Source organism: Tachypleus tridentatus, chromosome 12, assembly GCF_004210375.1.
Source record: "Tachypleus tridentatus isolate NWPU-2018 chromosome 12, ASM421037v1, whole genome shotgun sequence".
Lineage (NCBI taxonomy): Eukaryota > Metazoa > Arthropoda > Merostomata > Xiphosura > Limulidae > Tachypleus > Tachypleus tridentatus.
Genome location: NC_134836.1, coordinates 10,881,919 through 10,906,387, shown reverse-complemented (window position 1 = coordinate 10,906,387; position 24,469 = coordinate 10,881,919). Strand labels below are relative to the sequence as shown.

The following is a 24,469-nucleotide window of genomic DNA, read 5'->3' as shown; positions in this document are numbered from 1 at the left end:
TTATTAAATAAAAGCACAAACATTATTTTTCATTATTTTAAATACACAAAAGTATGTTTTAAAAAATAGTACATAAATACGGACATGATACTCATTAATTATCATTAACTGCTGATTAAGACATAATAATCTCAGGAAAGCTTACAATTCCAGTCTTCCAGAGTCAAGTTGTAAACATAACTGAATACAGCATTGGAACCAGACAAAAGCTCATCCCATTGTATAGAACGTATGTGGCAAAGGTTGTGGTTATTAAAAAATCCTACACTGCCACTAAGAATGTCTATAAGACAAATGAAAATTCAACTTCTGATTACGAGATCATTTATTTTAATTTAACAGAATCTTTATTAATGTACAACCTTCTCACTACTGAATATTACTTTCAACCTAACCATTATAAAAGCATTTTCTAAACACTGAGAAAAACTGGTTAAAATCTTACTGAACAAGATTTATTTACAAACGTTAGGAGTTAATGTACAATAGATTAAGCTACATAATTTATTATGAAATACAATATTGTAAGAAACAATAATTCTGACAATGGGCACATAATATCAATGGGAAAGGTTTTGTTTGTCACATAATGAAAAATTTGTGTGAGCAATATTGTATGAATCAGTTAAAAAACTGTAAAGGAAATCACAGTAAATATAACAAACCAATACAAAATTTGAAATTACCAAAAATACAATAAATAAAGATACTACATTTTTCTATACACATTTAAAACATTTATTAAAAGCACCAACAGTTTGCACTTAAAATCTCAATGTAATTTTTAGGAGTGACTTACAAAGTCAAGAGTAGAATTCTCATACATTTATTAAAAGTTGTGTTATATTTTTTTTCATTACTTACCTCACTTGCCAACTGATGTTTACATGACAATAAGTGATATTCCAACACAATGACAAGCTGAACCTTCACCTCTGTTTAATATTTCAACACAATTACTAGCTGGACTTTCACATCTGTTTTATACCACATGTGTGTTGTTACCTTTTATTATTTCTAATAATTGACAACTGTTATCAGTAGCCAAAATTTTAGGTTAAGGTACAATAATCATTTTACACCAAGAAACGTTTTTTGTGTTGTCTTTACGTTTTTCCATTTCTTATATAACATTTATGCTCTTGTAATCTGTATTTTAAGTTTCTCATAGTTTTGTGATTATAAATATTACCACATTTACATTCTATTTTATAAATCCTAGTTTTATCAGTTAGTTCTACTGAACATTAGCATCACCCAAAATTTGACTATCTTATCCACAGGCTTGAAGATAGGATAATATTTCTGTTGTTTCATCAAAATATTAAATAACTGCCCTGTAATCCTGGAATACAAGATGAATTTTTAACTCACACTGAACCATTACCAAATGTATTAAATGCTCTTCAGCTATATGTGGTTGGATCCTATTTCAACAGTTATGTATTTAATTAACTAAATCTTCTAACCTAAAACATATTTTCAAAGTGGTATAACCATAAGTATAAAACACATAAAAGTTCTGTGATTTATTATCATGTGGTTCTTAATGTGGTGGTACAACACTAAAAGACATTCTATAAACCAGTGTTTCTAAATTACCGTACATATTTTTTAACCATTACATCCAAAATCATAACTGTTATTTTCATACACAAACTGAAACGAACGTTCTAATTAATCAGCAAATTCTTTTTCTTTACTCTTTATTTCTACTAAACCAAGAAACTGTCATTCAACCTCTGATTTATACTTTATGTTATATGACACTTTAGTTTGTTGTTGTTTATAAAACTGTCATTTAACTTAGAAAAATGTTTTCTCAACGCACACGAGATTGAAGAGAATGTACAAATGTGTGAAAACTAGTTTCACTAATTTTAAATCTTCTGATAGTTTGTTACATTTACCATAGATATTTCACTGGCTGAAAAAAGTTTAAAATGTAGACCCATAGATTAAACACTGAATGTAATACTGAAATAACATTTATATGTTGACACTGGCCTCAGGTAGTTTTTTCATATTTAAAGCTAGATATATATATTTCACTGTAAGGGATATTAGCAGGTATTAACAGGACACAAACTGTATTAGTGCTGATCAGTCTGTATTATTGTTACTAAATAAACTCAATTGGTCTGGTCAGTCTGTATTATTGTTATTACAAAAGCTGTTGGTACTGGTCAGTCTGCATTATTCTCAGTAAATAAACTCAGTGCTGGTCAGTCTTTATTACTGTTAGTTAACAAACTCAGTTATTGATGGTCAGTCTCTATTATTATGAGTAAAAAATCTCAACTGTGCTGTTGTAAGGTCCAAAGAAGGGGACATTTTAACAGATGTTACACTTGAATAATTTTTTTTATGAGTACAGATTCTCATTACTTGTCAAAATATATAATTTGGTGACAATAATACAGTTTTATGATGTTGTACTTTACAACCATTAAAAGTTTTAACTTATTATTGTACCAACATATTTCTGTTACAGTTGGGAATGATGTTGTGTGGTTTGACATACCTCTCAGTGATGGCATTTCCAAAGTTTTTACGTTGTTGTTAGACACTAACAATGCAAACCCCACTGTTTTTTCCTGGAGCTTAAATTGGTTTCGTCCTCTGATAATTGTCAGGTTTGGTAAAACCACTCTCTTCAGTTTTACATGTGAGATAAGGACATATCCTGTTACTTCTCTAATGTTATGCAGGAAATTTAGATCAAGATTTTCATCCTGAAATTTCAAAAGTAATGACGCTAAGCTATTTAATTAGAAATTGATATTGTCATATACACTTTTAGTGACTAAATTAAATGTTAAATGTGAATTAATTAATATTACTTTGTTTGTTCACTTTGTTGTGTCCTACCCAAGTTTCAGTTTTTTATTTCTTTTATCTACATTAGATCGCAAACTGGTAGACAAATGTTTTATTTTCTGAATTTAAAATATCATTTAAATAAACTTTCTAAAAATTGAAGAGTACCCATGAAATTGCACTATTATATAGACGTTCTTGAATAATGAGCAGGCACAAGAGGTTTGAAAATTGGCTCTTCTCTCATAGAGAGGTAATAAAAACTGCCCCAGCCCTTTAGTCTTAATCTTAAGTCACTAGTCACTTGTTGAAAAAGTTTTTTAAAGTCTGGTAAAAAATGCTTTGCAAAGTCATTTGACAAAGTTCAGAATTTTATTAGATAATCAACATGGTTTCACCAAAGGAAAATCTTGCCATACAAATCTTTTGACATTCTTTGAAAAGTTTACTGCTTATGCTGATGAGGGTAAGGGTGTATATTTGGTGCATCTGGATTTTTAGAAAGCATCTGATAAGATGCCACATAAAAGATTTGTTAAAAATTATCTCTATAGGTGTGGGGGATAAGTTAGCAAATTATATAGAAGATTGGCTGGATGGAAGAAAGCAGAGGGTTTTTACAAATGAGTTCATTCAAACTGGATTAATGTCACAAGTTTGATACCTCATGAATCAGTGTTAGTACCTTTGCTTTTTTTAATTTACATCACATATGAGAAGGAATAGTCAATAAATTACTTAGATTTGCAGATTATATCAAGGTCTTTGGTGTTGCTAGCTGTGAAAAGATGCTGCTGATTTAGAAAAGGATTTAAATCATTTATTGAGTTGAGCAACTAATTGGCACATTGGTTTCAATTATAATAAATGCAAGATAATGCATATGGTTATCATAATTTGAATTACAAGTATAATTTGGATGGGTTTAATTGATTGATTGGCAGTTTATGGCATAAAGCAATAAGGCTACTTGCATCAAATAAACTGTAGAAATACAAAAGTAAAATATTATACAAAATGAATATAAATAGAGTTAAAAACCAAATAAAGTTCTAAAAGCAATGCCCTGTAAATATTAAAAAATACAAATTGAACAGTGTCACCACTGCCAAGAACACTGTCTAAGGTCAGGGATAAACCCTTGGAAAAGACATGTCTAAAACGGTGCCATTGCTCAGAGTCATAATAAAGGCATGACAGTGAAATGTGGGCAATTGTGACTTGAGATTCATAAAGGCCACATAATGGTGAATCAGTCCCAGACAAAATAAAATGATGAGTTAAAAAACTGTGTCCAATGTATAGTGTAGCCAGGACAACTTCTTCCTTCCAATGTTATGAAAACAAGATAACCAAAGAACAACAGAAGGTTTGATGTGGAAAAGCTTGTTATCACGTTGCTCACTCTAAGTCGACTACCAATTGGTACAAAGCTGAACTTTCACTACAGGACTGTAGTCCATATACAGAATAGGCAAGAATATGAAGGCACAAGAGCAGATGGACTTAGTTGTGATGTCAGGTAGCTCATTCCTGCAAATATAAATGTTGCTGGGTATCCAGAAAAACTGAATACTAACAAAAAATAGAGAAAAATATGCCAGCTATCTTTGAATATCAATTAGAACAGGGTGGAAACTAATGCTAAACAATTCCAGGGCTAGCAGAGAGTGAAGAGAGATGGTGTAAATAGTACAATTGGTGTACTGCATAGCTTCTATGTGATCTAGAACAACAGAAATGGTGTAAAACTCGGAAGTGAACACAAAAACTGTAGAGTGTATCCTATGAGCAATCACTGAGTCACAACAAAACATGGCAGATCCCATAGAGCCATATAATTTTGAACAATCCAAGTAAACAGGAATAGAAGAATGGTTCAAGATACTTGGGAAAGAGAAGACAAAATTTCCAATCAGAAGTATCTGCCTTCTTCAATGACTCTAAGAAATATCACATATGGGAATGGTAATAAGCCATGGTGAGTGAGATGGGCTGACCAGTGGAGACAGTATTGTCATCCAGGGACAGACCCAATTCAACCTGTTTTGTCTGTACACGAAGATCTAATGGAAAAATAACAGACCATCTATTCCAAAATAGCATAGCCCACTGAAGAAGGAAGACACAACCCTAGGTGGAATGCTGTAGTAAGAATCAAAGTTTAATGGTATACTGCAAAGAAAGATGGAAATGAAGGAGATGAAGAGGAGGTTTGTTGGATGCAGTGTAGAAACTACGGTCTGGAAAAGTGCAGAAAGCCCTCATGTAAAGCCCAAGCCTCATATGGTGAATGGAGTCCAGCATCTTCAAGACCAAGGTCCTGGCAGAACCATAGCTCCACAGTCTAGTTTGGAGCCAATGATTGCACAATAGATCTTAAGCATAGAATATCGATCCAATCCCCAAGAGGTAGAAGAGAGGACACAAAGGATGTTCAGTACCCATACTCTTGACATGTAGCTGCTTGATTAGAGGAATGACAGTCAACGTACAATCAATGATAAGCCCCAATGACTTTGCCTCAGGGACCACAGGAAGAACAACCTCATAAATACGGAGCTTTGTGTCAGGGTGTATATCTTGTTAGTGACAAAAGTACACGCTGTGGTCCATTTCAACAAGTGATTGAGGGCAGCTTGAAGCTGCCACTCAATAAACCTCATATTCAAAGACCAACATGAGATGTAAAAGTTGTCATCATAAAGCTATTTGCGACAATTGAAAAAAGTTGTGTAGTGACAGCATTAACCTTGATACTGAAAAGTGTGACACTCAGGACACAGCCCTGAGGCACTCCAAGTTCTTCTGGAAAAATAAGAAAGTATAAAACCCACACAAACTTGGGATCGCCTACCTAGTAAAAAGTTCCAGATAAAAATAGGTAAATAGCCACACAACTCATTGGAGAGAAGGTCCTACAAAATGTCGTACCTCCATTTAGAGAAATAAGATGTTCCTTCTTGAGAAAGGCTTCTGTGATCAATGTTTCAAGTCGAATTGGGTGGTCCACAGTGTAGCATTGTTGACGAATCCCACAATGGATGGGTGAAAGTAGGTTGTTTAATTCAAAGAACTACACAAGATAATCGTTAACCATCTTCTCTGAGACCTTGCAGAAAGAGCTAGTCAAAGTAAATGAATGATTGTTAGATTTTTCCCAGGATTAAAGAAAGGGAGAACAATATAGCTCAGTGCCAACCATCAGGAAAAACATTCACTTGTCAGATTTGGTTATAAAAAATCGGAAGAATAGCAAGAAAGGCAGGAGAAAGATTGTACAGTATGTCAAAGTGAACATCGCCCTGTCCGACTGATGTATTGCTAGACCAATGAAGAGCAAGCTTGAGTTTCATCAGTGTAAAAGGATGCTTATATTCTTCGAGACGATTACCTTGAAAGGAAAGAGGCAATCATTCCACCAAAATTTGATGGCCAGTATGGTGGGGAAAGAAAAAAACTCTCACAGAGAATATCAGCAACGTCTTATATATCCACAACTTCCTGGCCATTGGAGAATAAGATTGAAATAGCTTGTGAGGCATACCTCCCATTGACCTTTTGAATCTTGTCCCAGATGATTTGGGAACTAGTGATAGAAAAAATATTAATTGTGAACTTAATCTAATATTCCTGTTGGCTTTGACACTTGACCTGCAGAGTGTAAGCATGGGCCTGCTGATAAAGGATGCAGTTAGAAAGACAGGATACTGTTGGAAGATATCTCAGGCCTGTGTTTGAGCTTTCCATGTCTCCAGGTAGGCAAGACTCTACCGTGAATAAGGATACTGTGGAAAACGTGCTGAAATCTTAGGATTAGAATGAGCAGCTACATGAAAAATACAATCAGTCACTGCTACCGTGAAGCCATCTATCGATGGCAGAATGGAGCTCAAAGTAGTGAGAAAGGACCAGTTGGCTTGGCCCAACTTCTTCTGAGGCACATGGGTTTGTGGCATTAACCATGGCCAATCTCCCTCAAAATGACAGGAAAACAATCACTGCCTTGTAGAGCATTCTCAATCCTCCAAGAAAAGTGAAAAGGAGCAGATAGACAGATCAATGACAGCAAAAGACTGACAAGGTGCATGAAAATAACAAGAACTAGTACTGAAGGGAGAAAGATTGTGACCTGAAAACATATCCCCATAGAGAATTGTGTCATTTAAAATTTGCCAGGTTTAAAAAGGGAAACAGCAACTGTTCAACAATAGAACCAAGAATTGATTTATCATAAGTTTTTTCCAGGAGACAGATGGAAAGAGCAAACAGTTTTAGTACAAATCAAGGAAACACAGATGGTGATGGCCTCCATGAGTGTATCGAGTGGCAAAGGCAGGGTGATCATGTGCTGGTTGATCAGTAGTGCCACCCCTCGTTGCTTTTGTCCATCATACAGCCTGTCATTCTGGTACAAAGTAAAGTGTTGAAAGGTGACTGAACTGGCAGCTCTCAGAAAGGTTTTCTATAAGGAAAGACACACTGGATGATAAGAATTATTCAAGGCTTTAAAGTCATCTGGAGTATAATGGAAAACTCCACAGTTTCACTGTATCAAAGTATATTTAGGTGGAGGATAACTGGGTAGCAAACACTTCGATTTATAAGCACATCATTTTTCTTTATCAAAAGGAGGTATATCGACTTCCATGGATTTTATCCTGAGTTGTCTCTGTATATAATGTAGATTCCAGCAACTGAGAGCATAAATGAATAATAATTTTACATTTCGGTGCCAAAGAAGGTGGACTCGAGCAGACGCCAGAAGCTGGAGCCAAAGGAAGTGTACCCAGACAGTCACTGGAAGGAATGGTGGAGACAAAAACAGGAGCAGATGTTGGCTTGTCAACTGACTCATCCATAGAAGTCAAAAGACTTTTCACATGGTTTAAGAATGACTCGGATGGAGGCATGAAAAGATCTGCCTGCTTTCCCATTATAGTAGTTGTATGTGATGCAGCAGTATATATTTGAGATGGAGTTGAGAACAATTATTTTCGAGCCACGAGGTACGAAATTTTGTTAACACTTATTAAATACTGTACCTCTCTCTCCTCCATCCAGAATGAAAGTAAGATGGGTGGGAACCACTACAGTTAAAACAGTGAGGTTCCTATTCACACTTTTAAGCATCATAGTCTTTGCTACCATAACAAGCACACATCAAAGAACCATAACATGATGCCCTGTAATGCTCAAACTACTAGCATTGGAAACATTGGAGAGGGTTAGGAATGTATGACCATACCTGAGAGTTCAGGTAACCCGCCTTAACAGAGGAAGATAAATTGTTGTTTTTTGTTTGAATTGTTTTTGAATTTCGCGCCAAGCTACTCGAGGGCTATCTGCGCTAGTCGTCCCTAATTTAGCAGCGTAAGACTAGAAGGAAGGCAGCTAGTCATCACCACCCACCGTCAACTCTTGGGCTACTCTTTTACCGACGAATAGTGGTATTGACCGTCACATTATAACGCCCCTACGGCTAGGAGGGTGAGCATGTTTGGTGCGACCTGGATTCGAACCCGCAACCCTCGGATTACAAGTCGAATGTCTTAACACGCTTGGCCATGCCAGGCCGGCAGGTAATGTAAATGTCAAAATTAAGACATTGATCGGCACCATAATTCAATCCCTGCCAGAGTTGTCTACATGTGATAATTTACCTATAAGTTGTTGTTCTACTTTTTTCAATGATTTTGCTACCCATAATAAACAGAGGAAGATTCAGTGCTCACTGACTCCACCCATTGGGTTCTATGAAGGAACACACAACAGTACTAAACAAGGACACTGCAGCAATGCCAAGGTTTCATGAGCACTATACCCAAACACCAGCATCAGACATAATGTCCACAACACTTTTTGAGAATAACCAATGATACTTCGTTTACCCTAGTCCAACGAAACCAGCTGATTGACCCTGAAAGATTGAAGTGGTGTATTGGGGTTAAACTATTTCAACTACCAGGATCTACTCCTCCTCTTCACAGGTCACAACACACAGCAAATACGTGGGTGGATGTTCTGAACCTAGAGGAAGTAAACTGAAAATACAGAACCTTCCCTGATAGAATTTAAATGGAAATAACTTTACCAGTGTTACGAAAGAAAGGGATACTGGTGTAACAGTTTATCAGTCTCTAAAACCATCCAAGCAGAGTGCTCTTGTTTGTGGTAGAACAAATAATATTTTAGGTTGTATCTACAGAAATATTGAATACAAGTCTTTAGAGGTTATAATTTCTTTGTACAGGTCACTGATTTGGCCATATTTGGAGTACTGAATTCAGTCTTGGAATCTTTATATTAGGAAATACATTAAATTTTGGGAAAGGGTTCAAAGTAGAGTTATTAGAATGGTGCCTGGGATTGAGGGGTCGTCACATGACAAGAGGTTAAGATGTCTAAAATTGTTTTCTCTTAAAAAAGAAGAGTTAGAGGGGATATGATTTAGTTGGCTAAGATTGTTGAGGAAATTGATAGTGTTGATGCATCATTTTTTCATACTTAACAGTGGGAATAGTAAAATTAGGGGACACAAATATAAACTTTGGTAAGATAGGAGTCACCTTCAACGAAGTCAGTTTTATTTTTCTAAAAGGGTGGTTGGTCTCTGGAATGGGTTGCGTTCAGATGTTGTAGAAGCATTGATTTTTAAGAAAATGCTTGATACGTATATGAATGATAAGGGCTATCTTTGAGGTGTTTTGTTATTTAATAGTTTTGTTTGGTTTATAGGACAGCATAGATGGACAATTTGTTCCATTGTTTTTCCTATATATTATATTATGTTATGAAATAATGAAGAATCAGCACATTATCAAAAAGAGTCCTTAATTTATGACACAAAGGTAACAATCAAACACATGTTTTTAAGTTACCTCACTGTCTAACTAGTAGATTTAATTCATTAGCTGGTGTGATATAATTCATATATTAAAAACGAAAGAAACTAACCTCTAACCAGGTCAATTCTAGGTTACCATCAATGTGGGTACAGTTTGTGTATCTATCTCGTATATTTTGATAGTGTTTTTGTCGATTGGATGGCACAGACATATAAGACTCCGTACCCGTACAAACTGAAAAAAAATATATAATTTGAACAACAAAGAAAATCATCTATACAACTCATGTCCATCTAGTTTATGAAGTATCTAGCTTACTGTTGTCACCCGCACAATAAATCTAATGTTAATACTTTACATGATAAGCCTAATAATAACATTACAAAAGATTGGTTTCGATTTTGCGCAAAGCTATACGAGGGATATCTGCGCTAGCCGTCCCTAATTTAGCAGTGTAAGACTAGTGGGAAAGAGCTAGTCATCACCACCCACCGCCAACTCTTGGGCTACTCTTTTACCAACGAATAGTGGGATTGGTTGTCACAATATAACACCACCACGGCCGAAAGGGAGAGCACGTTTGGTGTGACGGCAATTCGAACCCGCGATCCTCGCTCTATAAGTCGAGTGCCTTAACCACCTGGCCATGCAGGGCCACCTGACAAGAGAAATTCTATAATCTTCCATATCTGCGTCAACAAAGCCAACGATTTTCTTTTCCATCATGTTTCCTTACAACTATTTTATCCAACATTAAAGTGCAAATATTTATTGATTCTTTATAGTTTTGTTACTTATTGTAACGCTTTTTTGACAGATGAGGACAAGATGAGCAACACTGAAAATACACAACTATAAGCACTATCAAAGTAAAACTGCAAAAAAAAAAAAAATCATGAAAATGGAGGATATGCTTTACGGGTTAGTTAATTTCATTTCTCTGTTAATAAGCTATTTCCCTTTAAAAGACTTCTAATGGAGCATCAAGGAAGATGCTCTTCGGAATATCAAAACCATTGGTGTCTTCTTTTCTAAGATTGTACAATCACCCAAAACGAATAATTAATTTTGAATGTCCGTCCTTTCCTTGTGAAAATTTATTTTTTTCTAGCTGTGTTCAAACAATCAACTGTTTTATCTAGTTTTATTGCTAGCTGTCATTCATGTGGTAGCTGCGATCTAAAAATAAGTGATTTCTATCATTGCCGTGTACTGCTGCCATACTAGAGGTAACTGAGTGCGGCACTACCTTATTAAATGTGCTTGAATTGGAAGATAACAGATTCCCCCATGATGTCATCTTTTTGGAAGACTGCAACTAAGTTACAACATATGAATAACTTACTACTGCTATTTATTTTTTCTTTTTTAATAAATGCTTAATCAGCGCTGTTATTTTGACTTAAATGTGAAAATGAATCTCCCTAAATTTGAGTGACATCATAACCGTTTAGTAAATTTCTAAGTATATTATCACTGATTTCACAAAGATATTATGTTCTTAATTAGATAAGAAAATATTACCAAGAAAATTGGTTTTAAATATATAAACAATTTTCTGTTGATTAGTTTCTTGACAGTACTACAAAACTATATGTGACACCAGATTACTTCATTTACGTATTTAGTTTTGTTATAACAAATTGTATAGTCAAACCCTTCAATTAAAAAGCTACATAATAACAAAGTCATCACACAAAACTAGATAGCAGAACACCAATAGAAATTTTCTCAAAAACAAATAATCCAGTCTCCAACAGTAACAAAAAAGGTTTGATAATGATAATACACTTTTTGTTGGTGCTAGAGAAATGTAAAAACAGTGGGCGAAATATTATCTTGTGAATTTTAATTTGTTTTATTAAAACATTTTTCAAACTATTCAAAAGGTAAAGCCAGTCTAAATAAGTAATGCTAGTGTCATTAGGTGTTAAGTTATTATATCTAATAGTGTTATATATTGGTAGTAACAAATTATTTCGTATTATTTATTGAGGGAAAAAATAAGAAAATTAACACAGGACTAGTTTTGGGTTTATTATTACAATTACATGTACATACATTGGCATTTTTGTGGTAGATACAAGATGACCACTTTATAGAGTCAATACTCGGTCCAGTTCATTATAGAAATCAGTAGCTTGACTACAAGGTGAGAACTATGGTCTTAATTTAGAGAGGTTCTCAAGAGCCACATGTTCATTATAAATATTCTATAATCCTACCACTTCTGTAATGAAGTTAACGTTCTTCACTTTCCACTAGATGTGGTTGTCTAGGGCTGACTTCACATGTGTAACACTATCACCAACATACAGATTTTGTCAACAACTCAGTGTTCCATGCCTGGATGCACAAAGCAAGGTAAACTGATTTCACTTCAGTTACTACAAGACCTACCTTCTAGAATAATTCTGATAGCACAGATAACAAATCATCTAACTACTGATGTAAACCTTCCAGGTCTTTGTTATTAGAATAATCAATTAATTCATCAAATATTACACTTATTCCACTAAAACTTTTACCTTTATAATCAAATACTCTTTAAAACAGTTAAAATTCTTAACAAAACAAATTAATAAACGTATCAAGTTAAATAGTGGGTTTCATTACATACTTTTTATACAACATATGTTATGTGTAAATTTGTTGAAGATGGAAAAACCAGAAAAAATGGCTCATGAAAGACAATGTAGTATCTCATGAACTTATTTTTACTATATATAACCACAAGAAATTCACATAGAATGATCACTACAGAGTTGTTGAGCCATTAGTACCCAAAAGTGAGACGGGCTGCAGGAGAAGGGGAGAAGTGCTGAGAGCAGGTGACCACTGTCCAGCAGAAAATGCTGAGTGTTAATTTAAATCATGGTTAAGTATTTATGATTTATTTGATGTTAAGCACAAAGCTACACAATGGATTATCAGTGCTCTACCCACCACGATAAAGTTTATTTTTTAAAATTATTTAGCAATAATTATGGGGGTAAATATGCCAATAGGAATCAGTCTTCCTGCCCTATATGTATGTACATTTTAACATTTGTAGAGAAAGAGCTTCTACCATGTTTAAGTTCATATCTTTCAGCTCATGAGTTAAACTATCATCGTTATACCTTTAGGTGTTTCATGAGGCTCAGAGAGCCTGTTTAGCGCCACAAGCCACTTTCCTCACATACAAAAACCAAAGTGCCATGAAATAACATCAAGGCAGGAGACACACCAAGCGGCCTTTTTATGTACCATAAGCACTTGGGGGATTAACAATTGATTGACAAATTGTTGAGTGTTCTTATACGTCCAAAATGTGTGACCCTCGGTTAAGTTATGACAGACAGGAGTTTTAATGTTGATGAGTTTCTGTTCTATACTATGGGTGGTAAATATTCTTACTTTGTTAAAACGAAAAATACGCTAATGTTGGAAATTGATCTGAAAGACCAAAAACTATTTCCAAAGATGCGTGTAAAGAAAAAATCATTGATCTGGCAGACATATAAAATCTTGAAAGAACCCAGATATAACATATGGTTAGCTCTGGCTTCTCAAGTTTTCACAATGTCAGTTTCTACTTTGTGCAGTTTCCGAAATAGCATTATTTCAGCTCACGCGCAATTTAAAGTGCACCAGCACTTTAATATCAGTGGCCCGGCATGGACAAATGTGTTAAGGCGTTCGACTCGTAATCGAGGGTCGCACCAAATATGCTCGCCCTTTCAGCCGTTATAATGCGACGGTCAATCCCACTATTTGTTGGTAAAAGTTGGCGGTGGGTGGTGATGACTAGCTGCCTTCCCTCTAGTCTTACATTAGAGTATGAATATGATTTCGTAGAAAGCGCTGACGTGACAGAAATGCGCCATGTTGTTACCCAGTCTATTGAATGCCATATGTATGTCTGACTTGCAATTCGTGTAATTCCTATTAAAAATATAATACCGTTCAAACCGATCTGGTTGTAGAAAGACAATACACTTCACTTTTTGTTCTACCCGGAGAGTAAAGCGTTCTAAACCTCGTAAGAGATGTCAGTGAAGAACCAGACAATTCAAGCAATAGCACAATGTTTGAACATTCCGACTATAATAAGTCATGTGAAGATGCAACTTACTGATAACCCAAAGACTCCTCTAATTATGGTAAATGTAAGATTGCGTACTATTGCCTCTCCCCTTTACAAACAGAGTCTGCAATGCTCTTTAGATATGACTAATGTGGTAATTAAAATGCAGAATGCTGGCTCGCTTGCATGTGTATCCTTGACTGTGAGAAACAATACCTAAAACATGAGGGAATGTAACTTGTTATTTCCTCTGATTCCGTTGTTTCCTCTAGTTAATAGATATTTCAATAGAGGGAAAAGTTGGAGTGCAATTAATCATTATATCAAAAGATAAAAATGAATAAGAGAATAGCAATGTTAGGTAACAACTTAATGTCAGAGGTAGATGAATTCTACCAACTCATTTCTAACCACGTTTTCGTCACTACTTTACTTTACATTAGGAGAAGGTAGTCAGGATGTAGACCAGTATCCTCCTGATGTTAAAGATCAAGCCAGAAATGTTAGCTCACATGATTCTACCACTCTGTTTTATGCCTCAACAAGTGCAGTTTGGAACTTGTAAATCAAAAATGAAATGACTTAATTGCAAAACAGCATCAACCAACTGCATAAAACACTGTCCAAGGAGAGGAGATAGAATAGAAAGCTTTTTTAGACAAAAAAACACAAGAAAGAAATAAGTCTTTAATCCTGATGAACTCGAAAAGTTGAGTTGTGTGACCACTTGCAGTATTATCTGTCAGATACGATGGAGTTTGACATGAAGCCCAATTCTTGCTCGATGATTTTAAAAATAAATGGCTTGAGAAATGTTCCATTAACAGAGTTTCTAGTACAGTGGTATGCTACTGTCTGTTTCCCCCGTGTTATCACCCTTCATACTGTAACCACAAGAGCATAGATTGCTTCACGTCTATGACTTGGCAAGGTGACATCTCGCAGATAACTAGAAGTCTTGTCCTATTGTAGATCTGCCTGGAGTGATATCTCGTTAAGAGTTTAACAGCATTCTTTTTCTGTAATTTTTGTCAATGTGGTATTAAAGTGCAGAAAGTTAAACACTCCACCAAGAATACCTAGTTCCATGGAAGTGATGGTAGGGGTAATACCTAGTTCCATGGAAGCGATGGTAGGGGTAATACCTAGTTCCATGGAAGTGATGGTAGGGGTAGATTTTGAGAGAAGAATGTTTCATATCCTACCCCTAAACTTACCAAAGATATTATCAGTCATTCGTATTTTGACAAAATGAGAGTGTTAAGTGCACTCAATTTCTTCAGTCACTCTGTAGGTTCTGGATCGTGCTCTTTGGTAGATTGTGAGGGATTCGACACAGCAAATCTCACAATTGCATAAAACACTAAATGCAAATTTACACTAAAGTAACTTAGATGGTAAAAGAATTATAAATTCTAACTTATCAAATACCGAACAGAAAAAACATGAAAGACCTAAATTATTGCATGAGAAAATTAGATTAATCGCCCAAAGATCAAGTAAACTCGCTCAACATGAATATACCTAATGAGGGTGAGGAATATACGCTGATAAATGTACCACAGATCTCCTGGAAATTAAAAAACAATCTAACCCAGGATATTACACGGAGGCACAGTAACAGGTATAAGGGGCAGCAGAAATAAATGTTGCTCAGTGGTTATGCAACAGGATGCTCTACTGTGGGAATAAGAGAGCGTCATGTACAGTGACAAAACACCAGTTACAATAAATTTATTAAAAAACAAAACCATGGTGTGCAGTGGTGAGTGGGTACACTAGTCAAGCAACTCGAGAATATGTACAAGTAAAAAAAGAATAAATGATACCAAGTGCAATTCTCCACCAAAAAATATACACTTTATTAGCATTGATCAATATATGAACGTTTATAATGAATAAAAAAAAAACTTTGATTGCATAAAAATTTACACTTTCAGTAAATTATATCAGTTCCATAATGTTTCTAACCCTATCAACATTAATTATATAACTTTAATTAATTTTGCATTATACAGCGTATTTCCACCTGTCAATATTATTAATGAAAGTACAGAAGCAATTACAACTTTCATGGAGTAAGTGTAGTGTAATAAACTGCCATTTTTTGTCTGTATATTTCTAGAACTTAGCTAAAAGAACTGAAGCAACTGGAAAACCTGAAACCCTCTGAAGCAATCTCGAGGCCGGGAAACTCTGGCGTTGGGGACAATCAACTATAAAAATTTGTATACGGTGTTGTAGCATAATCAATTAAAACGAATGGCAGTAGACTTTGAGGTGATCGGTCCAGCAATTAGAGTGGACTCGTTTCTTTTTAGTGATTGGTGCCCGGTGAACCAGGACTGGACGTCAAATGATATAAAAGGTTACCTATGTACACAATTTCCCATTCTGTCTTGTATGAACATCTTTCTTACCAGATGACATATATTGTTATATTACTGGTACTATGTGGATAATCCCACATCCGTGAACACAGTTGTTTAGACTTACACAACCATCTAGTTAGAAACAGCTCACGTGAGAATCCTCTCATTTCTCACTGGTACGTAGACAATGTTTCATTAATAGAATGTGAGTTGTTTGTTTGAAATTAAGCACAAAACTGCACAATGAACTACCTGTGCTCTGCCCACCATGGGTATCGAAACCCGGTTTCTAGCGGTGTGAGTCCGCTGACATTCCACTGTGCCACTGGGGAGCAAATGTGAGTTTAACGTTTGTCCTTCGTTAGCATTTCACTTTAACGTTTGTCCTTCGTTAGCATTTCACAACATGTTCACAAGTCTATACCTTAGTAACCATGCTCATAAGAAAACTAAGTCGAAGCATGTGTTTATTTTAAAGTGGCAGTTTAGCCCGTGAGAAAGTTTAGTTGAAATATTTGTTTAATATTAGCAACACGGCCATAAGTCTATCGTTAGCCCGTGTGAAAGCATAGTCGCGAAGTATTTATTTGTTTTATGCGCTTCGGTTGTATTTTTCATATCAGAAAAACTGCAACGTGAAAGGAAAAATCGTCGGGCGAAGACTAATTAAAGCCTGTATTACTCAAACAGGCATCAACGACATTTAGATATGGGTATTCGTGTCAGAACCATTGTCCACTGTTACGGGAATCTCATCATTCACTGTACTAAATCTCGAATTCATATGAACAAATTAAAAATCGGAAAACAGAAATATTTCTAAAACAAACACAAAAATTTGAAACGGATATATATTTGTGATCAAGCACAATCAAAACTTTGTAGTCTCATGGGGACATATGTTTAGAGGGCAATCCACGATCAAGAAAGCTTTATAGAAAAGGAAGTGAGACCGTTTCGGAAACGAACTCATGTCTAATGCAAACAAAACCATAAAGTGCAAATAGCTCATACCATAATTTTTCAAACTATGCTCCGCTGAGTCCTTGAGCTCCGCCATAGTTATATGGATTTGTTTGTTTGTTTGTTTGTCTTGAAATTTGCGCAAAGCTACACGAAGGCTATTTGCGTTAGCTGTCCCTAATTTAGGAGTGTAAGACTAGAGGTAAAGCATCTATTCATTACCACCCACCGCCAAGTTTTGGGCTACTCTTGTACCAACGAATAGTAGGATTGATCAAAATTATAACACCCCCGCGGGTGAAAGGGCGAGCATGTTTGGTGTAACGGAGATTCAAAACCGCATCTCTTGGATTACGAATCGAGTGCCTTAACCACCTGGCCATGCCGGGCCAGTTATATGGGACTCCGCTAAGAAATTTTAAAATATTAATAGTTTTTCCTAAAACTATAAAATTGAATCAGAATATGCTGTACAAAAACGTAAAATATATATTTTAATATAGCACGTTTATCTCGCATTGGGTCTTTTAATATTTTATTTTTACAAACGCCAGACGATTTTATTTACCTTAGGGGAAATTCTCGCGGTGAAAATGTTAATACAATCTCAATTAACTTCGACAGTGACACCATTGTTTGCTAGTAGATATGGCACCATATCAAGATAACATGCGTCACTGGAGATACAAAATAGCCTAGTAATTTTCATATGTAACATTGGTCAACCCTGGGTAGTGATGCCAACTGTCTTTCAACAGCCAGATCTGAATTAGCGGCCAAATCTCGAACGAACTTAAACAAAATTAAACATGACATTATAGCTGAAATTTGTCCGAATTTGAAACGTTGTGATGCGATTCGATATAGTATCAATTGTTTCAAGTTCAAAGTTTCTGTTTGTTTTTTTATTTCGCGCAAAGCTACTCGAGGGCTATCAGCGCTAGCCGTCCCTAATTTAGCAGTATAAGACTAGAGGGAAGGCAGCTAGTCATCACCGTCCACCGCCAACTCTTGGGCTACTCTTTTAGCAACAAATAGTGGGATTGACCGTAACACTATAACGCCCCCATGACTGAAAGGCCGAGCATGTTTGGGGCGACGGGGATGCGAACCCGCGATCCTCAGATTACGAGTCGCACGCCTTAACCTACCTGGCCATGCCGGGCCGAAGTTCAAAGTATATTTATATGAAGTACAATTATATTTATGACAATTATAATTGGTAATTGTCAGGTGAGGTTAGTTTCATTGCAGGTTAATTAGACAAACTTGGTACCAATGAGCTGTCATGTTTCATTTTGTTTCATATCGTTCAAGATTCAGACGCATGTCAGATCTGTCTTAATATTTTGGTATTTGGCTTAAAAATTCATGTTAAAAATTGTAAAAATAATAGGTTAACCTTTTCCTTTAGAAAAATATATTATTATAGCTGACTAGCCTTCTTTTCCACAAATCTTTATTTCTGACTTTGTTATGGCAACACTGATCTTAAGTCAGCATGTCATTGTATGATGATAAAACTCAAGTACTTAAACAAGTTTTAATTACGAAGCTATTTTGTGTTCGTAAAAATACTTTTGAAGTGCCAAAGATATAAGAATACATTAATAATTAGTTAGTTGTCACCATTATAATGAATAAGTGGCTGAATATCAGTAATAAATGTGATACGAGTAAAAATCTTCCTAGGCCTAATACGAATTCATCGGTGTTATCGTCGTGTGCAAGCACTTCAACGCAAGATGACGCAACACGTACATAAGCAAGAAAATAAAGAAAGTATAATGAAAGTTTTATTGAATATGGTTTTACATGGACAGTTTTACACGGTTGTGTGTTGAATGTGGAACAGTGTTGAGTAACAGTAGTTTGCATCCAGCAAAGTTAAAACTGCATCTAAATATGAAACGCTCCCAAGTAAAATTCCAACTTCCGTGTATATCAAAAGAAAATGTTTTCAATTACATGCAAGGAAAAGATCAGGACAACAAAGGTGCTCTTATTGCTTCACATCGTGTTAGTTACCGTATTGCAAAAGCAAGTGTAGCTTATACAATTATAGATTTAATAAAAACATGTGCAAAAGATTTGGTAAAGTGTATGATTTATGAGAAATTTTTAAAACCTTAACTCTGTGCACATGTTTGACAACTCGGTTTCTCGAATAGTCAAGGATATGTCAGCAAATTGCTTAACGGAGTTAACGAGACGAGTACAAGCGAGTCCAACTTTTTCGCTTCAGATGGATGAATCAACAGATGTCGCAGGTTATGCGATGTTGCTTGTGCTTGTTCACTATATTCACGAAGCTAGTATTGAAGAAGACATGCTAATTTGCAAATCTTTGAGTACTCAAACAACAGGCGAAAAAATATTTAAACTGATCGATTTATTCATGAAAGAACATGAGATCCAATGGTAGCTTTGCTCAAGTATTTGCACTGATGGGGCTGCAGCCATGATTGGAAAATTTTCAGGCGCAGTTACACGCACACACACACAAAAAAGGACATCGAGAGTATTCACTGCTGTCTTCATCGTCATGTACTTGCAATGAAACGAATACCAGAAGACTTAAAAGAGGAATTGGGTGATGTCATAAAAATAGTTAACTTTATAAGATCAAGACCATTCAATGCGAGGATCTTTAGTTTACTCTTTGAGGATATGGGAAGTTTGCATAAAACTTTGCTGCTTTATACTGAAGTCCGATGGCTTTCTCGGGGAAAGTGCTTGCTCGGTTTTACGAACTGCGTGAGGAGATAGGTTTCTTTTTATCTGAATGCCATTTTGAACTTGCATACAAATTAAAGGACAAATGCTGGATACAGAAAGTGGCTTACTTTTGGGGGCGTATTTTCCTGTCTAATTAAATGAATACTTCAGGGTAACGTACTTCAAAGCTCAGAGTAAAATGGAAGCTGTTCAACGTAAGCTAAAACTTTGGGGTGAATGTATACTTATGGAAGAACTTGATTGCTTCAAAAATCTGTGTTGTTTTTTTTTTACTTATGAATGAAATTTTCTTAAGTGAAGATGCAAAAGTTTCAGTCTTGCAGCACAAATCTGATTTGTGTAAAATTATTGGAGAGTACTTCTTTCCTCATTTAGAAAAAATTACTGTGGATTCAAAATCCCTTTGTTGACTCTGCAAATACCAACGATTTGCCTTTAAAAGAGATAGAACAATTCATAGAAATTTCAACTGATCGCATCCTAAAAACAAAATTTCAGCAGGAAGAAATTACACAATTTTGGATTCAAATGGTCCTGATATAAGTAACAGAGCTTTGAAAATTTTAATGCGTTTTCCAACAACATGTATTGTGAGCCAACATTTTCACTGTATACAGTGATGAAAACCAAATTTAGAAACAAACTAAATATTGAAGATGATTTGCGCTTACAAGTAACAACCATAACTCCAAATATTAAACTACTTTGTTCACAAAAGCAAGCCCATCCGAGCCACTCATAAATATATAAGTACACTACATTTTTACTGACATAAATTTTGCAAGCAGAAAATTTTGAACAAATAGAAGTAAAAAGCTTTCTTTAAATATTGATATTTTTAATAAATTTATATTCTAAAAGTTTGAAGTAAACTTTTTCTGGTGCTAGTGACCGATTGTTTATATTTTAGTGTATTTTTTTAAAATTAAGGCTCTGGAATGTTTTTTCTTTCTGATGCGAAGTTCCGTAGGTCTAAAAAAGTTTGGGAACCCCTGCCTTATACCATAGATATATGATTTACACACACACTTGAGATCTCTCAACGGATAACAGTATGGCAATTATTGGTTAGTTGGCCAAACACTATTTACTTAGTGCTCTAGATATCATATCTCATAGTACTGATAAGAGGAAATTTACTGTCGTAACGCTTTGGCAACATGCATAAATTTTAATACAAACAAAAAGTTTGAAAAATCTATTTATCTTGATTAAATTTGCAAGGTAATTTATTAACTGGTTATTTTCTATGAATATCAAAATAATTATTGATCCATGCTTGTATTCAAGATAATTGTTAAATATATAAAAATAAATATACGAATGCTAAAATTATTTTATTGACTTTTGTTTCTAATTTTTACATAGTATAATTATTATTAATCATGTTTTAATGTGAATTGCAAACCGCGAGTTATGATTGGATCATTCCTGGATTTTTTGTAGCTCCTTCTAATCTTATATCAAAATAATAAATTATTTATACTATTTAAAGGCATCACACAACACATTAATAAAAAATCCTTTTGCTGTAAATGAAGGATTTGTTATGGAAAAATTACACAACTTTTTATAACTTCGTAAGTTTAAATCTTTTTTTTTAAGTGAGTTTAGACACCACATTTTTCGAATGTTGTTAACAGATTTTATAATATTGACCCTTGTAAAGTACTAGTAGATTATTTAAACTCTGATGCTATTAGTAATTTAGAATACTTTACAATAGTACTATCGTTTTCTTTCAAGTTGACTTCTCAATAAGTAAAGTAGCAAAATGAAAAACTTTCAAAATGAATTATACAGCATCTATCTGCTATAATAATAGTTTTTGTTTGTCCTGAAAAAGTTCACGCACCTTACTGTCTAAATGCACATGTATGAGCACTTAACAAATATGAACAAAAAGGGGCAGGAAAATAGTTCAGTAAATAATTTTGTGCATCAATAACGTATTATAAGTTTATCAAAGTTTTTTGCAAATATCTAACGTTGAGTCGCAGAATAATATCATACGCTTATTTATTTCCAGATCTAAACTTTACCGTACTCAGTACTAGCTAAAGCGAAAAAAAGCATAGAAGTTAGAGTGTTAATTTATCTCTTTATCGAATATAGGCGTAGGAAATGTAGATTTTTAGATTTCGCTGTCGAGTCGATTTAGATTCGATTAAATATTTTATTTAATAATGTGCTGTTACAATAAAAATACCAAGTTGACCGCAACTGTTCCCCTAGCAACAACTTTTAGCTTATTTTACTTTAAATTTCACATTACTTTCAACGTCATCACTAAATCTTGTTCCAAAAAACCTGCTAGAAATTCCTAAACCATTACTCTTACACTAATTAAAGTTTAAATCTTCAAATATTTCTATCTAGAGTTGACCCTTCTTTCAATAAAAAAAAAAAAACACACTGAGTTTTGAATTAAACATAATAAAACTTTACCTTTTTCTCCGTTCATTACGGTATCTTCTCTAAAATTCGTTGTGGTGGAATGTACAAGCACCAGTTTGTTAATCAAACACAAACATATAATTTTCTCTACTGACTTTATCATGTTTGGATAGGAATAGCTTCGTAATGACTTGTAGTTTGATAAATTCCTGTTACGGCTATTTCGGCCAAATAAGAACGATATTTTCCCAATAAACTGATACTGTTATTTTTCGTACACAAGTAAACACACTGTATATGATAACAAATTTCACTACTTTCATTTGTTCATATTTTCAGCACAATAAAAAATTCGTAATTATACTCATCAAAATGATAACTATGATCGTCTTCTGAGCTCTTGAGCATATTCCAGCGAATAGAAGATTTCAATCTAACGCAACTGAAAACTTTGACTCAGATAATTATTTATCGTTATAAAAATAGTTCCAAAACGAAGAACATTTTGGTAGGCTTCCACAGTGAACAAAATGGTATCCGTTGATGAGACCTATGATGTAATAAGATTCAACCTTATTAAACAAGCTGAACATGAAAAAAACTTCAACTTTGTTTGCACATAACACAATAAAGAAAATTTGCATAGGTTAGCAAGGGACGCAAAGCAAAGTTAAGGCACCTTACCTGGATTGCTAAGGAACTCGTGATACCGTACAGATTCCTTAGATGAGTTACCAAGGGATTTGTAATGCACTGACATCTTTATTGTTTCACAGATATATCTAACAAACAATAACATTTTATTTTAGAAATGCTAGATATTAATTAAACAAGCCAAGTAACTAATGGCTTGTAGCGTTCATTGTGAGGCTATAACAAACGGCGTTCAATGAAATGTCTTTTGAAATGTCCTTTTCTCACACAATAATCCCATCTTACACAGGAATTCAAAGAATGTACAGCAATGCTGCCATTAATGTATTTTTGAGAAAGTACCAAAAAAAAGTGTGAAACTCAATCTATCATTCAACTGACCACTTGCCACTGCGTTATACTTTTGTAATGACACCACTCTAAAATTGTCATCAGATAAGACTACAAACAGGTTTTTTTTCTAACAATGTCAATTCATGTGTCGTCAAATAATCTTATATAAAGACTGGTTACTGGCTATAAAAATATTTACTCTGAGCTATTTTATTATTTATGTTTAAAATACAAGAAATATTTGAAACTTAAAATGCTGACAAATTCTTATTGACAAGTTTGAATAAAAGATTAATTGGACACAATGATCTAGTAATCACAACAATGAAATTTTCATAGTTATTCACGGTCACTGGAGAAGATCTGAAATTATAAAAAGACAAATTTTTAACATGAATAATTCGACTTACACAGGAAGTTAGGTTAATTCATGAGAAACAGATATCAGCTTACTGGAGATAAAATAAAATCTGCTGAGTCGGTATTTTCAGGTTAAATTGTGATTTTAAAAAAATAAATCACAAATCAGATAGACTATACGATTCTCTAAGGCTTGTCGTTTAATAGAAATGCTGTACCACCTCCTATTTCACTCTATGCAGAATTTCTCCAAATACTACGGCAAACCTTCACACATGATCTCAACGTAACACTAAGTAATTCATGTAAAATCCTTTCTTCCTTGAATGTGATTAACAATTATTGGCCACTTATTTCTTCCAACACACTTACAGTACTAACCGATAAAACTTTCGTAATATACAACCAAGAGCTGCAGTTGAAGAGCTACGAGTAACATTAAACCAACAGCAAAGAAACTGTACAAAGTTCTGCTGATAAATAGGTAAAAAGGTAAGATAACAACTCCAACCCGATAATAGATTTCCAATAACGCTTACGTATGTATATAACCAAATGTAATATAATTGCGCTAGGCAACCTGATGAGCCACTCGTTATTTTCTAATATTTTACACTGTTGTTCGTTTAATGCTAAGTACAAAGGATTTTTTTTTTCTCTTACTACAAGTATTGAAACTTTCGGTTAAGCCACTTGGGGTTCATTTTAGAATTATAATTACATTATAATTAAAACAGACTTAAAGCCATTAATTAATTAATGAGTAGCTCTTATAAATCATATTTATTGGTCAGTTAGTAAATTTTATCTTAAATTTCGTTTTTTAAGACACAAATCCCACATTTAAAACTGGAATTTTTTGTCTTGGAAAACTGAAAAATATCTTGTAAGTTGACTTAGTTATTCTTATTTTG

The 24,469-nt window shown here is 34.5% G+C and overlaps 1 protein-coding gene across 4 annotated transcripts in view; it reads right to left on the bottom strand.

Annotated features, from left to right (window-relative positions):
* LOC143235389 (epidermal growth factor receptor-like) overlaps nucleotides 1-24,022 on the bottom strand; it is a 54,903-nt gene extending 30,881 nt beyond the window's left edge. For 2 of the 4 annotated variants that reach the window (XM_076473499.1, XM_076473501.1), the window contains exons 1-5: nucleotides 23,606-24,022; nucleotides 22,260-22,758; nucleotides 9,778-9,902; nucleotides 2,525-2,735; nucleotides 146-283 (exon numbers count right to left, since the gene is read on the bottom strand). In XM_076473499.1, coding sequence (XP_076329614.1) covers nucleotides 146-283; nucleotides 2,525-2,735; nucleotides 9,778-9,902; nucleotides 22,260-22,371 — 586 coding nt within the window. In that variant the 5' untranslated portion in view covers nucleotides 22,372-22,758; nucleotides 23,606-24,022. The remainder of the gene's footprint in view (nucleotides 1-145; nucleotides 284-2,524; nucleotides 2,736-9,777; nucleotides 9,903-22,259; nucleotides 22,759-23,605) is intronic. The other 2 variants (XM_076473500.1, XM_076473502.1) reach the window with 2 other exon arrangements.
* Nucleotides 24,023-24,469: the final 447 nt, after the last annotated feature.